The following is a 14712-nucleotide window of genomic DNA, read 5'->3' on the forward strand; positions in this document are numbered from 1 at the left end:
ACACAGAAGCACTATGAAAAGCCCCAAGTAACTCAATTTAAATAATATGTGCAGAAATTCTGCAGAAATTCTGCATTGTCAAAAAAACTCGGTAAAAGTTCATAGTGGGAACATAGCCTTAGGGTTCAGGCAACGCTCACTCTGACCTGGCGAGCACTGTCAATCAGAGTCATGCTCAGCATGCACTTTGAGGGTGCGTAAAGGTGCATCAAGCTCTTGGTTGTGTTAAAGGTGCACCCAAACCCCTTATTTATATATGGAATAAAATGAGTTGGATAAATAATTTAACTGCTTTAATTAAATTTTGTATTTCGGGGTGATGGACCCTTTAACTTATGTGAGGTGACAGTACTATTACTTTATTGTTTTTATTCTGTATCAATGAAACATGCTGTTATTCACAAATCTCCAAGTAGCACACCCATATAGCGATATTAGACAGCAGAGTGTGTTACATGCACAGACGTATAGGCAGAGTACCCCATCACCAGTAGAGCCAACATGGTTGTTAAAAGGATAGTGTGACAATTGTTTTTGGTTTAATTGTTGCGATATATATTAGATGTTTCAGTGCAGGACACTTACACCCAGGAAATGCAGCACATACACAACATAGGGCTGTAGACTGTACTGTTTCCTATGCTGCGCCTGTATGAGATGTGTGTTGGTGACACAAGCGGCATTATGCGCAGTTCCCAGCTTTAGGGGGAGCTGGCTGCCATGTTTTTGAAGTCCAGCGCTATGGTCTTGATCAGCACAGATGGGCTTGTTAAAGAATGGCTGCGGCGACGGATAGGCACAAGAACAGCTCTAATCACATTCATGGGGGGCATCTCTGTGGATTATAGTGCAGTGAGGTGCTTATCCTTCCTTTCCTTTTGCAAACACAAAAAAGGAGAGGAGTGACATCAAACCAGTGGGAGGGAGTAGTATCAGCCCACCTTTGCAGCAATTGTAAAGTTACATAGTACTACTAATCCTTTTCTTGGCAAATGTGAGCAACTGCCCCCTCTACTGACCAAGGGTGAAAAATCTGAGAAAAAAAAACCTCTTTCCTCTTTCTTTCTGAAGAGGCAATTTGCATAGAAAAAAACCTAAAACTAAATTATAAGAAATGTTTTAAAACAAAATGGTTGCAAGTTGCATGTGTGTGTGTGTGTATATACAGTGGGGAAAAAAAGTATTTAGTCAGTCAGCAATAGTGCAAGTTCCACCACTTAAAAAGATGAGAGGCGTCTGTAATTTACATCATAGTTAGACCTCAACTATGGGAGACAAACTGAGAAAAAAAAATCCAGAAAATCACATTGTCTGTTTTTTTTTCATTTTATTTGCATATTATGGTGGAAAATAAGTATTTGGTCAGAAACAAGCAATCAAGATTTCTGGCTCTCACAGACCTGTAACTTCTTCTTTAAGAGTCTCCTCTTTCCTCCACTCATTACCTGTAGTAATGGCACCTGTTTAAACTTGTTATCAGTATAAAAAGACACCTGTGCACACCCTCAAACAGTCTGACTCCAAACTCCACTATGGTGAAGACCAAAGAGCTGTCAAAGGACACCAGAAACAAAATTGTAGCCCTGCACCAGGCTGGGAAGACTGAATCTGCAATAGCCAACCAGCTTGGAGTGAAGAAATCAACTGTGGGAGCAATAATTAGAAAATGGAAGACATACAAGACCACTGATAATCTCCCTCGATCTGGTGCTCCACGCAAAATCCCACCCCGTGGGGTCAGAATGATCACAAGAACGGTGAGCAAAAATCCCAGAACCACGCGGGGGGACCTAGTGAATGAACTGCAGAGAGCTGGGACCAATGTAACAAGGCCTACCATAAGTAACACACTACGCCACCATGGACTCAGATCCTGCAGTGCCAGACGTGTCCCACTGCTTAAGCCTGTACATGTCCGGGCCCGTCTGAAGTTTGCTAGAGAGCATTTGGATGATCCAGAGGAGTTTTGGGAGAATGTCCTATGGTCTGATGAAACCAAACTGGAACTGTTTGGTAGAAACACAACTTGTCGTGTTTGGAGGAAAAAGAATACTGAGTTGCATCCATCAAACACCATACCTACTGTAAAGCATGGTGGTGGAAACATCATGCTTTGGGGCTGTTTCTCTGCAAAGGGGCCAGGACGACTGATCCGGGTACATGAAAGAATGAATGGGGCCATGTATCGTGAGATTTTGAGTGCAAACCTCCTTCCATCAGCAAGGGCATTGAAGATGAAACGTGGCTGGGTCTTTCAACATGACAATGATCCAAAGCACACCGCCAGGGCAACGAAGGAGTGGCTTCGTAAGAAGCATTTCAAGGTCCTGGAGTGGCCTAGCCAGTCTCCAGATCTCAACCCTATAGAAAACCTTTGGAGGGAGTTGAAAGTCCGTGTTGCCAAGCGAAAAGCCAAAAACATCACTGCTCTAGAGGAGATCTGCATGGAGGAATGGGCCAACATACCAACAACAGTGTGTGGCAACCTTGTGAAGACTTACAGAAAACGTTTGACCTCTGTCATTGCCAACAAAGGATGTATCACAAAGTATTGAGATGAAATTTTGTTTCTGACCAAATACTTATTTTCCACCATAATATGCAAATAAAATGAAAAAAAAACAGACAATATGATTTTCTGGATTTTTTATTCTCAGTTTGTCTCCCATAGTTGAGGTCTACCTATGATGTAAATTACAGACGCTTCTCATCTTTTTAAGTGGTGGAACTTGCACTATTGCTGACTGACTAAATACTTTTTTTCCCCACTGTATGTGTGTGTATATATATGTGTATGTGTATATATAATATATATATATATATATATATATATATATATATATATATATATATATATATATATATAAGCTGAAGAGCCCGGCACTGCCCGGGCATAGTAACTAACTGTGGTTAGTTATAACAAATTATAATTATCCTCCATCCCATAGTCCCATGCCCATATACCCATCATACATATCCACCATCCCATAGTCCCATGCCCATATACCCATCACACATCCTCCATCCCATAGTCCCATGCCCATACACCCATCATACATATCCTCCATCCCATAGTCCCGTGCACATATACCCATCATACATATCATCCATCCCATATTCAAGTGCCCATATACCCATCATACATATTCTCCATCCTATAGTCCCATGCCCATATACCCATCATACATACAGTCATATGTTAAAGTTTGGGCACCCCTATTAATGTTAACCTTTTTTCTTTATAACAGTTTTGGTTTTTGCAACAGCTATTTCAGTTTCATATATCTAATAACTGATGGACTCAGTTATATTTCTGGATTCAAATGAGGTTTATTGTACTAACGGAAAATGTGCAATCTGCATTTAAACAAAATTTGACCGGTGCAAAAGTATGGGCACCCTTATCATTTTCTTGATTTGAACACTCCTAACTACTTTTTACTGACTTCCTGAAGCACTAAATTGGTTTTGTAACCTCATTGAGCTTTGAACTTCATAGCCAGGTGTATCAAATCATGAGAAAAGGTATTTAAGGTGGCCACTTGCAAGTAGTTCTCCTATTTGATTCTCCTATGAAGAGTGGCATCATGGGCTCCTCAAAACAACTCTCAAATGATCTGAAAACAAAGATTATTCAACATAGCTTTTCAGGGGAAGGATACAAAAAGTTGTCTCAGAGATTTAACATGTCAGTTTCCACTGTGAGGAACATAGTAAAGAAATGGAAGAACACAGGTACAGTTCTTGTTAAGCCCAGAAGTGGCAGGCCAAGAAAAATATCAGAAAGGCAGAGAAGAAGAATGGTGAGAACAGTCAAGGACAATCCACAGACCACCTCCAAAGACCTGCAGCATCATCTTGCTGCAGATGGTGTCACTGTGCATCGGTCAACAGTACAGCGCACTTTGCACAAGGAGAAGCTGTATGGGAGAGTGATGCGAAAAAAGCCGTTTCTGCAAGCACGCCACAAACAGAGTCACCTGAGGTATACAAAAGCACATTTGGACAAGCCAGTTACATTTTGGAAGAAGGTCCTGTGGACTGATGAAACAAAGATTGAGTTGTTTGGTCATACAAAAAGGCGTTATGCATGGAGGCTAAAAAACACAGCATTCCAAATAAAACACTTGCTACCCACAGTAAAATTTGGTGGAGGTTCCATCATGCTTTGGGGCTGTTTGGCCAATGCCGGCACCAGGAATCTTGTTAAAGTTGAGGGTCGCATTGATTCAACTCAGTATCAGCAAATTCTTGACAATAATGTGCAAGAATCAGTGACGAAGTTGAAGTTACGCAGGGGATGGATATTTCAGCAAGACAATGATCCAAAACACTGCTCCAAAGCTACTCAGGCATTCATGCAGAGGAACAATTACAATGTTCTGGAATGGCCATCCCAGTCCCCAGACCTGAATATCATTGAACATCTGTGGGATGATTTGAAGCGGGCTGTCCATGCTCGGCGACCATTAAACTTAACTGAACTGGAATTGTTTTGTGAACAGGAATGGTCACAAATACCTTCATCCAGGATCCAGGAACTCATTAATAGCTACATGAAGCGACTAGAGGCTGTTATTTTTGCAAAAGGAAGATCTACGAAATATTAATGACACTTTTATGTTGAGGTGCCCATACTTTTGCACCGGTCAAATTTTGTTTAAATGCAGATTGCACATTTTCTGTTAGTACAATAAACCTCATTTGAATCCAGAAATATAACTGAGTCCATCAGTTATTAGATATATGAAACTGAAATAGCTGTTGCAAAAACCAAAATTGTTATAAAGAAAAAAGGTTAACATTAATAGGGGTGCCCAAACTTTAACATATCACTGTATCCGCCATCTCATAGTCCCGTGCCCATATACCCATCATACATATCCTCCATTCCATAGTCCAGTGCCCATATACCCATCACACATCCTCCATCCCATAGTCCCGTGCCCATATACCCGTCATACATATCCTCCATCCCATAGTCCAGTGCCCATATACCCATCACACATCCTCCATCCCATAGTCAACCATTGTGACATCATAATGAGCGGCGGCAGGGCTTGCGACCTATGATGACATCAGCGTCGCCATGGCAACCATTGTGACTTCATAATGAGGGGCGGGGCTTGACACGCACACACTGCTTCCCCAGTATGCAAATAGGGGCATTATGACATCATAATGAGGGGCGGGGCTTGACACGCACAAACTATTTCCCCCAGTATGTAGATAGGGGCAAAATTGTTTGGTGAATTGGAATGCGCAGGGTTAAAATTTCGCCTCACAACATAGCTTAGGACGCTCTCGGGGTCCAGACGTGTGACTGTGCCAAATTTTGTGGCTGTAGCTGCGACGGTGCGGATGCCAATCCCGGACATACAAACATACACACACACACACACACACACACACACACACATACACACTTTATATATTATATATATATTTATATATATATATTCTGTATGTGTGTGTGTGTATATATATATATATATATATATAATATATTATATTTTTTTTCTTTTTTTTAGATTATTTTTTTGTGTGATAGATTCCCTTCAAAGTGTTATTGATGCATCCCTGGTGGATTGGAGGAGTGAAGTACTTGGTGTCACTCTCACTTGCATTATGTATTCTTTTATATATTTAAACAGACCCAAAATTCTGCACTGAACAATGTCATAATGTACAGTATTTTGTATTAGGAGTGCCTTTTCTTCTCCACTAGTCAATGGAACGTGTGTGTGTGTTTGTGTGTGTATATGTATGTATGTATGTATGTGTGTATATATATATATATATATATATATATATATATATATATATATATATATATATATATATATATATATATATAGTATATTATGATAGATCGCCTTACTCGGCTGCACATGGAGGTAGTCATGGGAACACTGAGTCTTTAATTATGCACTTGGTTTATTAGTTACAGCATAAACCACGTTTTAAACACAAAATAAACACGGCCCTTTGGGCAAAACAACAAAACATTAGCAGTAATTGCATCAGTGGGGGGGTCAGCCCACTCAGGGTTAGCAATGTCCTTTAAAGGTACTGTCACACTTAGCGATGTACCAGCGATCCCGACCAGCGATATGACGCGGTCAGGATCGCTGGTGCATCGCTAAGTGGTCGCTAGTGAGCTGCCACACAGGCAGATCTCACCAGTGACATCGCTGGGGACGGGGGTCGCTACTTACCTGTCACACCAGGAGATCCTGCGTCCTCCCGCCCGGCTCCACGCGTCGCTTGTCGTCACAGCAGGAAGCGCCGCAGGAAGCTGACGACGAGAAGCGATCCAGGACGTTCTCGCGCGATCAGCGATAACCAGCGGGGGAGCGGGTTGAAGGTAAGTATCACACATAGCGATATCGCTATAACGTCACAAGTTATAGCGATATTGATAGCGATATCTCTTAGGGTATGTGCACATGCTGCGGATTCTGCTGCGTTTCCGCAGCGTTTTTGGCCGCTGCGGACCCGCAGCAGTTTTAGCTGCGGTGTACAGTACCATTCAAATGAATGGTAAACAAAAACCGCTGTGTAGACGGTGCGGAAAAATCCGCGCGAATTTCCTGCGGTTTTGAGACCGCAGAAAGAATTGACATGTCAATTTATTCTGCGGAATCCGCAGCGGGTTCCTATCTCCACCATTGTGGAGATGGTGAATCCGCAGGACCAAACCGCAGGCAAAACCGCAGATAATCCGCAGGTCTTTTGACCTGCGGTTTTATCTGCGGTTTTTGCAAAATCCGTGCGGATTAATCCGCAGCGGATTCCGCAGCGTCTGCACACACCCTTAGTGTGACAGGCCCTTAACAGGCACCATGTGCACAAACACTGTCGTGGCGTCTTCCTCTCCAGGTACTCAACAACCCAGACTGCCATTGGAGTTCAGCCATTTAATCCCAGACCATGTGACTCCTCACCCATGTGACTGATCACATGATTGTGACATCACACAGGTCCTGTCAGCACACGGCAGTGCTGACTCATCAGGTGGAGATAAGGTGAACATTCTCCCACCCGCTCTTTGAATGTCCACATAAAACCAGCCCATTTATGCAACTTTAGCTTAAGCCTCACAACACTTTAGAGTGCTGGAGGAAAATACTCTGGCTATACACTGTGCTCCAAATTATTAAGCAAATGATATTTTTCTCTGATTTTCCTAAATAGTCGGTACAAATGACAGTCAGTCTAATAAAGGTCATCACCTGTTAGAGTATACATCAAATTTTATTGAAGAAATCTCCCAATGATAACAGTATAATCTCCAAAATGAATAAAAACTCAAATTGCACTGTTCCAAATTATTAGGCACATTAGAATTTCTAAAGATTTGATATGTTTTAAAGAACTGAAAATGCTCATTTGTGGAATTTGCAGCATTAGGAGGTCACATTCACTGAACAAAAAAGCTATTTAACTTCAAAACATTCCTAACAGGCCAAGTTACATGTTAACATAGGAACCCTTCTTTGATATCACCTTCATAATTCTTGCATCCATTGAAATTGTGAGTTTTTGGAGAGTTTCTGCTTGTATTTCTTTGCATGAAGTCAGAATAGCCTCCCAGAGCTGCTGTCTTGATGTGAACTGCCTCCCACCCTCATAGATCTTTTGCTTGATGATACTCCAAAGGTTCTCCATAGGGTTGAGGTCAGGGGAAGATGGTGGCCACACCATGAGTTTATCTCCTTTTATGCCCATAGCAGTCAATGACTCAGAGGTATTCTTTGCAGCATGAGATGGTGCAGTGTCATGCATGATGATGATTTTGTTCCTGAAGGCATGTTTCTACTTTTTATACCATGGAAGGCAGCTGTCAGTCAGAAACTCTATATACTTTGCAGAGGTGATTTTCACAACTTCAGGAACCTTAAAGAGCACTACCATCTGTTTCCCCATGATTCCGGCCCAAAACATGACTCCTCCACCTCCTTGCTGACGTCGCAGCCTTGTTGGGACATAGTGGCCATCCACCAACCATCCACTACTCCATCCATCTGGACCATCCAGGGTTGCTCGACACTCATCAGTAAACAAGACGGTATGAAAATTAGTCTTCATGTATGTCTGGGCCCACTGCAACCATTTCTGCTTGTGAACACTGTTTAGGGGTGGCCGAATAGTAGGTTTATGCACCACAGCAAGCCTTTGAAGGATCCTACACCTTGAGGCTCGAGGGACTCCAGAGGCACCAGCAGCTTTAAATAGCTGTTTGCTGGTTTGTAATGGCTTTTTAGCAGCCACTCTTAATCCGATGAACTTGCCTGTCAGAAACCTTCCTCATTCTGCCTTTATCAGCACAACATGTCTGTGCTCAGAATCAACCACAAATCTCTTAACAGTACGATGATCACGTTTAAGTTTTTGGGAAATATCTAATGTTTTCATCTCTTGACCAAGGCATTGCACTATTTGGTGCTTTTCAGCAGCAGAGAGATCCTTTTTCTTTCCTAATTTCCTTGAAACCTGTGCCCTGCTTAATAATGTGGAACATCATTCTTAAGTAGTTTTCCTTTAATTGAGCTCATCTTGCAAACTAATTATCACAGGCGTTTGAGATTGATTTCAGTGATCCAAAGAGCCCTGATACACAATACCATCTATGAGTTTATTTGAAAAGCAAAAAATTACATCTTTAGGACACTTAAATCCAATTTGCATAATAATTTGGAACACAGTGTATATCACTAACACCATTAAGCAAAGTGACACATAGCTCCCTTCCAGTACTTTACCGGGTGACTTTGTCACAATATATATGTATGTAAAAAAAATCCCTGGGCAGATGCAGGTATGCTATTTGTTTATTAATTCTGCTCAGGCTGATTTATTGACCAACCAGTCATTAGCAGTTAAAGAGATGTCCACTACCTAGACAACTGCTTTTTAAATCTAGTTTTCCCCCTTGTCAATAAAAAAAGTTATTCCCCTCCTACACCAGCATTATTGTAGCGATGTCAGTGTTGGGATCCCTGGGCTCACGTTACTTTATTATGCTATATGAGCCCTGCTGCTGCAGCCCAATAACGGATAAGTTTGTGTAGATCTCTGTATAGGCTTTCAGCTTATTGGTCACGTCTATAGTAGATGAGGCAGGTTGCCTAGAATCTTCAAAGGTTAAATACAAAGTGCTGACACCCTATTTCTCCTCCACAACATCAAAAGTCAGGCTGCTTCCTACAAAAAATGGTTACCCTAAGGAATTAGTTTTATTTGTGGTCAAAATATACTCGCAATACAAATAGGTTGTCAGAAAATTACAGATGTGGTATTGATGGCAAATTTTTAATGTTTTTTTTCTGTACAAAGTGTTCTATCGTCTGGTACATATGGCTTTGTTTGTTCTTTTGGTATATTAACTGAACTATAAAACACAGATTTCGTAGGCCTAATAACACAATATTATACCATGTTTAGATTTCTTCAGCAGCGATTAAAAAAGGCTGTTCCTTATAATCGTATGAAGCTGTTTATCATGGGAAACACCGGAAGTGGCAAGACAACGCTTGTACATCAGCTAATGAAAGAAAGGCACCCAGGGCACGGTGCAGAGAAGGCCACCATCGGCATTGATGTGAAGGACTGGCCCATTCTAATAAGGGGGAAAGTTAAGAAGGAAATCACGCTGAATGTCTGGGACTTTGCAGGTAATAAACCTGTATACATTTATTCTTGGATAGCCTGTGACATTTTCCAGCTGGTGCCACAACTGCTAATAATGGAGAATCTTGATTCACCTCTATAGAAGTTATTGAAAGAGCAAAGAGCATGCGCTCAGCTGTTTCCTCCCATTGGGATTACATCTGTCAAACATTCATGGCATTTGCAGTACTCAGTGATCTATAGGTGCTATAAGCTGCACCTATGCTAGATAGTTAGAAAACCACCAAATGCCTCTGCTGATAGCATGTGTGATGTCAGATTAGAAGCTGAGTTGGAGTGAAGCCCCCGTCACACTAAGCGAGATCGCTAGTGAAATCGCTGCTGAGTCACAAGTTTTGTGATGCAACAGCGACCTCCGCAGCGATCTCGCTGTGTGTGACACCTATCAGCGACCGGCTGCCCTGCCGGGTATCGCTGATCGTGCAGGAGTGTCCTGGGCCATTTTTTGATCGTTGGTCTCCTGCTGGCCAGCACGCATCGCTGCGTGTGGCAGCGGGAGACCATCGATCAGCGAGCTCCCAGTGCTGCTGGGAACTAGTATCTAAGGTAAACAGCGGGTAAATAAGCACGCGTGTCGCTTAGTTAACCTCTGTTTACCTTGGATACCAGCTCCCAGCGCGAGCACGCTGGTATCCAGGGTACAAAGCGGGTAACTAAGCGACGCGCGGTTAGTTACCCGTGTCCTCGCTGGTCCTGATCTCTGGTGAGTCTGCCTGTTTGACAGCTCACCAGCGATCATGTAGCGACACACCAGCGATCCTGACAAGGTCATATCGTTGTCGGGATCGCTGGTGCGTCGCTTAGTATAACGGGACCCTAAGAAGACAGTATGTTAGAAGGTGCAGTTAAATGGGATGTCCACCTTTTAGAGATCATTTATTTTCCACTTAAATGAATATAGTTGGGACTAAAATATATATTTTGCATTTGGGTTTCTTCTAAAAATTTGGGTTTCTTCTAAAAATTGCCACGGTATGACTTTTAAAGGCTGTTTGTTATCCTACACAGTCAACCTTATTCATATATCAGCAGATAGGGACTCTGTAACAGGAAGATAAGAGTTAAAGCTCCCTGTCAGATCTTTGGCAGGAGCACACTGATGTTAACTCATTCTGTTAACTCATTCCGTAGCCAGCAATAGACAGTTCAGCACAAAGGGTAAAGAGTAGAGTTGAGCGAAACGGGTCGAAAAATTTCAAAAGTCGCCGACTTTTGGCAAAGTCGGGTTTCATGAAACGAAACCCGACCCTAGGATGAGGTCGGCGACTTACGCGTCAAAGTCGCGTTTCAAAAGTTTGTTTTGCGCTCTTTTTCAGCCAATCAGGATCCACGGACACTGTGGGCAACGTGATGACATAGGCAGGGGTCACCACCATCTTTCAGAAGGGCATGCAAGTGATTGGCTTGCTTTGGTGGGCGTCACAGGGGTTATAAAAGGGCGTGCACGCCGACCGCCATCTTACTTCTGCCGATCTTGGCATAGGGAGAGGTTGCTAAAGAGGTAAACCATACAAAATTTTTAATGAAAACCGATTGGAAAAAAATGAATTTTAACCTCAAACATACATGGGTACAGAAAGTATTCAGACACCTTTAAATTTTTCACTCCTTTTTTCTCATTCGCCTCATTGAGGGACACAGGTACTGTGGTGTATGCTTCTGCCGCTAGGAGGCTGACACTAAGTGAAAAAAAAGAGGTTAGCTCCTCCTCCGTCGTATACACCCTCGCCCCTATTGCGGGCGGAACTCAATTTTTTGCTTAGTGTCCATGGAGGCACACACATCTGGTTTTGCTCCAGACTTTTTCTTTTTTTTTTTTTCCCCATGAAGATGAGACAGGAGGGACGGACCCTATTTGAAAGGTTCCAATCTCCCCAAACCATCAACGGGCGAGCACGTATTGAGTATTGTCTCCGCGTATCCTCTCCCGCACCGTGGGACTATCTGCGCCGTTTTCCCCAGACCTTTTTTTATTTTATTTTTACCGTCTATGAAGATGAGACAGGGGCAACAGATCCTATTGAAAGGGTCCGATTTCCCCAAATCATCAACGGGCGACCACATGCGAGTGTCCCTCCATGTATCCTTTCCCGCGACGTGGGACATAATGCCGGACTTAGCCCTGACCACCCCTAGGTATTGAAACCATGGGCTGTACAGAGGCACTAGACTAGTTCGTGCGGCCCCCACTGCTCCACCAATGCTTAGACTGCGGTGCTGCAAGGCGGCAGAATGTCCCTCTCCTCATCCCCTGAAGGGGTTAGATGGAGCTAGGGTGCCTGCACCGTCCTATTTTTTTCAAGGCCCCCTCACATACCTGAGCTGGGAAGCTGAAGAGGATAGTCAGTGAGGAGAGGGCCTGGGAGGGCTCCTGCGGCGAAGATCCGGGGCTGAAGCCCTTAGCTGTCAGATGCCACCCGCCATGTCTGGCTGAGAGTGGCTGCAGAGCGGTGCGGAGAAGCCCGCGCCAGTAAGTAGCGCCTTTTTTGTGGCGCTATGGAGTTCGCGCCCCCCCCCCCCGTTGTGGGCAGGGGATAAATTGAGGCTGCGGCTTTAGCCGAAGCTAGGCCGTGACCGGAGGTTCCGCCTCCGGGCCGCGCGTCACTTCCGGCGGTGGATAAATTTAGTCCCCCGGCTTCGGAGCACGGCTAGGCCGCAGACCCAGAAGTACCGCCCCTGGACCGGTTCATATGTTGGCGGTCCGCCCCACAGCTGGTGGCGCTCGATTTTTTTTTGTGCGGAGGCGTCCAGGAACCGAGGGGGGCACAGTAAGTGCTGCCCGGGAGACACAGGGAAAATGAGGTGCTACCTCCTTCCCCCATCCCCAGCAGCAGACAAATGCAGCATGTCCAAGAAGCAGCATGCATCTCTTGTCGGGCTGCGTTTCCGCGGGCGCAGAGCAAGCGATTATGCACAGCCTGCGGCTCCAAACGCGCCCAGGAGCCCTCCCCTGCGAGGATTCCCGCTGTGGCGACCACGACCAATGTGCCAAGCCCCCCAGAGTGGGCCCTATCACTGTCACAGCTCATGCAGTTGAGTCCCTTCAGGCCCCAGATGGTGGCAGGGACAGTGGCTTGCCGGCCTTAGAGGGAACCTCCACCTCACAAAAGCCTCTCGCCCAGGGGCCGCTCTCACTTCAGGCAGATCCAAGGGAAACGAATCCACGCGGTGTCGCCCAGTCCATCCGGTGCCTTGGCATCCGTAAGCTCTGCTTCTCGCTCCCCGTCACCAGTGGTTGATAGCGAGCAGACCTCAGATTGCGACTCAGACGAGCCCCTTGACCTGGACACTCCAGGATCACGTGAAACAGTGGACAGCCTCATAGAAGCCGTTAATCAGACCCTGGGGATTGAGGATGATCCCACAGCGGCTACGGGGCATAGAGTGGCATTTAAGCGAGTGAAGCGGCCGCACAGAATTTTTTCCTCTCACCCTGAGTTTGATAAGAGTACAGCGACACAGAGAACGACCAAACAGGCGTTCTCAGGTTAAAAGACACTCGAAGCAAGGTTCCATTTTCCCCGGACCTCCGTAAAAAATGGACAGAATCTCCGACGGTGGATCCACCGGTGTCGCCCTAGCCGCTATAACCCTGTTATCCGGGCCTAGCGTTTCCTCTATTAAGGATCCCACGGATCGCCTCATAGAGAGCTCAGTGTGCTCAGTATATGAGGCGTCAGGATCAGCACTCTCTCCCTCGTTCGCAGCAACTGGGGTAGCCAAGGCCATGATCTCATGGTCAGAATCATTAAACAGGGTCGCGCAGGAGCAATAGCTACCTGCAGAAAGATTGGAAATCGCGAGTCAGATCGCTGTGGCCGGAGATTACGTTATCAAGGCGTCTTTGGATGCTGCCAATTGCTCGGCACTTGCTGCCGCTAACACAATTGCTATCAGAAGAGCTCTATAGTTAAGGACATGGCATGGCCATGGAAAAGTTGGATAAACTTATCTCTGACTCCACAGGAGGAAAGAGTGTGTTTCTCCCTCAACAAAAAGTCAAACTGCCTTTTCGCCACCCTTTTTAGGCTCGTTTTTGGCCTTTCCCAACCCCGGGTGGACCACCGCGGCCTATTCCGCCGCTTCAGGCCTCCCCAACCATGATTGGGGCGGCAGGTCTCATAAGAACCAACCCATTGGGGAGAATGCAAACTCAACATCCAGATCGAGGGGATCCAGATCCCAAAGATCATCAGCCAAATGACTCGAGGCGCTTGCCAGACGACACCAGCAAGGTGGGCGGCCGGCTACTCTGGTTTCGCCGAGTCTGGTTCAGTGTCACGCACGATGCATGGGTAAGAAGTTGGTGGCCTCAGGTTACAAAATAGAATTTGTCAGATATCCTCCAAAACGACTTTTTCTTTCCTGGCTTCCCAGGGTGGATGCCAAGGCAAGGGCTCTATTGGGAGGCATCAAATCGCTCCAGCACAACGGAGTCATTCTTCCAGTGCACACGAAGGAGCTCAGGCGTTCCATTCCAACCTTTTTGTGGTTCCCAAAAAGGACGGGTCTGTCAGGCTTGTTTGGACCTGAAGCTTCTGAACAAATTCATCAGGATCAGAAATTTCCAGATGGAGTCTCTCCGTCCAGTCATATCGACCATGGAGCAGTGAGAATACTTGGCTTCAATAGACATCCAGGACGCATATATCTGCATATTCCCATTTTTCCTTCTCATCAGAGGTTTCTACGCTTCGCCATCAGCGATCAACATTTTCAGTTCGTAGCGCTACCCTTCGGGATAGCCATGGCTCCAAGAGTGTTCACAAAGGTTATGGCAGTTGTCATGGCCACACTGCATTCTCAAGGCATAGTTGTCTTGCCTTATCTGGACGACCTCTTGGTCAAGGACCCGTCAATACGGGCATGCGAGGAAAAGGTCAACATCACGCTAGATACTCTTGCCCGCTTAGGATGGTTGGTCAATGCATAGAAGTCATCCCTTGTGCCAGCTCAGAGGATCTCCTTCCTAGGAATGATCTTCGACATTTGCCGAGGGTTGGTAATTCTCCCTCAGGA

General features: G+C 45.0%; 1 protein-coding gene across 3 annotated transcripts in view; it reads left to right on the forward strand.

Moving 5' to 3' along the window:
• LRRK2 (leucine rich repeat kinase 2) overlaps positions 1–14712 on the forward strand; it is a 325079-nt gene that overhangs the window by 142670 nt on the left and 167697 nt on the right. For all 3 annotated transcript variants that reach the window (XM_073573544.1, XM_073573542.1, XM_073573543.1), the window contains exon 30: positions 9448–9677. In XM_073573544.1, the coding sequence (XP_073429645.1) occupies positions 9448–9677 (230 nt within the window). The remainder of the gene's footprint in view (positions 1–9447; positions 9678–14712) is intronic.

Source organism: Dendrobates tinctorius, unplaced genomic scaffold (genome assembly GCF_039654945.1).
Source record: "Dendrobates tinctorius isolate UK_male_01 unplaced genomic scaffold, ASM3965494v1 ptg000035l, whole genome shotgun sequence".
Classification (NCBI taxonomy): Eukaryota; Metazoa; Chordata; class Amphibia; order Anura; family Dendrobatidae; genus Dendrobates; species Dendrobates tinctorius.